We start from the raw sequence: 3,432 nt of genomic DNA, 5'->3' as shown, positions 1-3,432 counted from the left end.
CCGGATCGTACAAACAGAAAGCTGCAGCCAAACCCGCGTGCATAACGCTGTGCATCCAACTCATGGAGGTTGCCTAAATTTGCTTCCATATATGCTGAAATATCTCTAGAGAGGCTGTGTGCCGGGCCACCGGTTGGCGTTTGTAAGCTGTGGCCGTGTCCTGGATCTGTCCCGGACCTGGGCCGAAATGGATCTGTAAATAGCGACCGACTGCGGTTCAAGCGGGACTCTGCAACACTCTAATTAAGCTCTGTTGCATAATGAGGCTCTCTGCTCTTCCGTGTCACTCGATTAGTAGCTTGTGGTCATCCCAGGCTGTAGTTTGGGGTTTGTGGGGGTGGGAGATCACATCTGGGGCAAAGAGTATAGTAACACAACACAAGTGGCAACCTTGATGTTAAAAGACGCGGCCCTGCATTGGGTCTCGTAGATTAAAATCCAATTACATTTTAAGGGTATTTTATAGAAATCTTGTAACACCACCAATTTGGACTTTCAGGGTTTGTTGCATTATTTATACCTCAGCATTTAGGGGTGAGGATTGAAAGGAATTTGAAGGGGGGGGGGGGGGGGTGTACGGGATTGGCAAACAGGACGGGTATTAAAAATGATTGGTCTGACCACAGAAAATGATTGGCAGGGAAAATATGTCATTTTTGTTGAGGTAAATATGACAAGAAAATTGTTCATTTTACCCACAGTGTGAGAAAGAAAGTCATTTAAGCTGATGGTTTAGGGAAATAATTTTGACACTTATCTACAGCTCATATGACCTCTTAGAGGTTAAGAAGAGAAATATTTATTCTATTTTACTTTTTTTATTTTTTTAAAAAGCAAACTTGTGTATCATAGAGAGGGAGAATCTGCTGAGGAAAGAGTGAAGTTAATAACTCTCCTTTTTTACCCTTACAGTCAACTGAAAGTTTGCAAACATACATAAAGGATTACATGCCATACTATGTACTGTACCTACAATGTCAGGAATGCTTGTGGCTGAGCATAGACTCGGTGCCAGGGGATGCGTGGGTGTTTGTGGGAGCTTTCATGACAAGTGGAAGCGGAAACGTTGATATTTGATTCCCCAGCCAATCAGAGGGTTATCTCATTGTGTGGGTCTGGTCTGACAAAAGAGGTGGACTTCAGTATATATTGACCTGGACTTAGGGCAAAGAAACAGAACACACCACCGAAGCGAAGCAAAGAAATACAAGCAGAAACGAAAGCGTTGAGTCGCTAACTGCAAGTCAACATGAAGACTCTGGCTCTCCTCTCCATCTGCGCTCTTCTGTCAGTCTGCTGGTCCATGGGAGGTAAGAACAAACTCCTCTTCTTCTCTCTGCGTTATTTGGGGCAATGCAAGCTCCTCTGCAACGTTTAACAAATGTTTTTGCTTTCTGTGTTCATCAGCCGTGGAACCTGAGGTTGTCGTGGATCCTGCTGCTGACACAGCTGCTGAAGCTGCACCTGCTGACCCCACAGCTGCCGCCCCAGATTCATCCTCCTCTTCTTCTTCCGAGTCTGATTCAGCTTCATCCTCTGCATCGGACTCTTCCTCAGACTCTTCAGCATCTGATTCCAACTCTAGCTCAGACTCATCAGCCTCCGATTCAAGCTCAGAGTCCTCCTCCTCCTCATCTTCCTCTGAATCGTCCTCCTCTGAGTCTGACTCCTCAGCGTCCGACTCCACTTCCTCTGAGTCCTCTTCTTCATCTTCCTCGTCGTCATCAGAGTCAGCCAGTGTTGAAGGTGAGTCGCTGTTTGTTGCATGGTTTTGAAATTAAAGTTGTTTAACTATGACTGCAAAACAAAAAAACGTCTTGTTCCTTTAGCTTCTCAGGTGATTATGAAGAGAGACCTGGCCGCTGTTCTCCTGAGGAGTAGAAGAGCTGCTCCAGGAGGAAACCTCAGCCCTCTGCAGCTGGAAAGGTACAGTCAGTGGATAAAACAGGCTCAAAGAGCATGATCACCCATTGTACAGTCTTTGTTAGCTTTTGTTTTGCTTGACCTTTTTGACAATTAATTTAGGGGATCCTACCTTGTCAAATCAAAACATTTCTTTTTTAAATAAGTGTATCACATTTTGTCTGACCATCTTTCTTCCCTGTGTGCCCTAGCCTTAGAGAGGTGTGTGAGCTGAATATGGACTGCGATGAAATGGCTGACACTCAAGGCATCGTCGCTGCATACACCGCCTACTACGGACCCGTCCCTTTTTAAGTTAAAGGCTCCTCTTTCATCTGCATGCAGACAGTTTTTTTCTGTCTCTTGATAATGGTAACAATGCAACAATTCCCCCAAATCTAAACAAGGAGCTGGAAAGCAAAAGAATGGCACTGGCCCATCTTCTGGTGCTAAATGGATATCTTTATTTGCTGCAAATGAGTGCACTAGTGAAACACCAGCCTGTGAGCAACTTAGAAGCCCATATCAGTGTAAATTATTATTTTGTATTATACAATTATACAATGAATGGTGCTAAAAAAGCAAATGTATTGTATGTTATGTGTACTGATGTTTTATCGTGCCTTGGTTTTTACTTTAGTGGCAGTTCTAGTGAGTAGTGGATGTAGTAATGCGCTGATAGCGGTCCTGTACAGTATTTGTAAAACACATATCAGCTATCTGTAATGACTGTAACCACAAATTGCCTCTGGTTTTGGAAATAATAAATTATTTTTGTTTTGTCAAAACGTTGAATTGTCCTGAATGCAAGATGAATATGAATCTTTATTGCTTCAAACCTTTGAAGGTGCACATACAGGGAACATTTTTTGTGTGTGTTTTGAAAGGATTTTCAAAAAGCCCCCCAGACTTCTCAAGCATATGCTCACTAGAGAGACACAGACGTATTCTGGGGACTTTGTCTGCTGTTTTGTCCTCAGATTTATTATTAATTTTTATCCTGCAGCTGTTATAGTGAGAAGAAGAGCTCAAAGAACCTGCAGAAGAAGCAGGTGATGATTTTCATGAGGATTCACACCTCGTTGGCACCTTCCAAACTCAAGAAGTATACATATATATATATATATATATATATATACACAGGGAAGCCACATTAGCAGTGCTAGTTTTGATGTCCTGCAGGTGCAGTTAATGTTTTCATACAGAGACATGTCCAACATAAAGGTCACAAACTGTTCGTTTCTCACAATGACCATTAGATGGCAGTGTTGGTCAGCCAGGCAGATTTCTATCAGAATAGTATTTCACCAAAATACACACACATAAGAAAAAAAAAACATCTACAGCAGTTTTATTTGATGTACTAAAAGGCCAGATGAAAAAGCAAATGAAGTGTTGTAATGTTGCTGTGAGTCCATCAAGGTGAAATTATCGGCAGAGGCAAAGAGGCATTTTCTGCTGTTTATCTAGGACAGGTTTAACAGTCTGAGCTGAGATATTGCTCTCCCCAGCCACCTCATCCAGCTCTAC

The 3,432-nt window shown here is 42.6% G+C and overlaps 1 protein-coding gene across 1 annotated transcript; it reads left to right on the top strand.

Annotated features, from left to right (window-relative positions):
- The first annotated feature begins 1,168 nt into the window (after nt 1-1,168).
- On the top strand, nt 1,169-2,690 carry bglapl (bone gamma-carboxyglutamate (gla) protein, like). Its single transcript, XM_072383853.1, has 4 exons — nt 1,169-1,310; nt 1,408-1,746; nt 1,830-1,926; nt 2,115-2,690. The coding sequence occupies exons 1-4, from the start codon at nt 1,250-1,252 to the stop codon at nt 2,215-2,217; spliced, it is 600 nt and encodes a 199-aa protein (XP_072239954.1). The 5' UTR covers nt 1,169-1,249; the 3' UTR covers nt 2,218-2,690.
- Nucleotides 2,691-3,432: the final 742 nt, after the last annotated feature.

This window comes from Leuresthes tenuis, unplaced genomic scaffold (assembly GCF_036924035.1).
Source record: "Leuresthes tenuis unplaced genomic scaffold, fLeuTen1.0.hap1 SCAF_4, whole genome shotgun sequence".
In the NCBI taxonomy this organism is placed as follows: Eukaryota; Metazoa; Chordata; class Actinopteri; order Atheriniformes; family Atherinopsidae; genus Leuresthes; species Leuresthes tenuis.
This window is presented reverse-complemented; position numbering and strand designations above follow the sequence as displayed.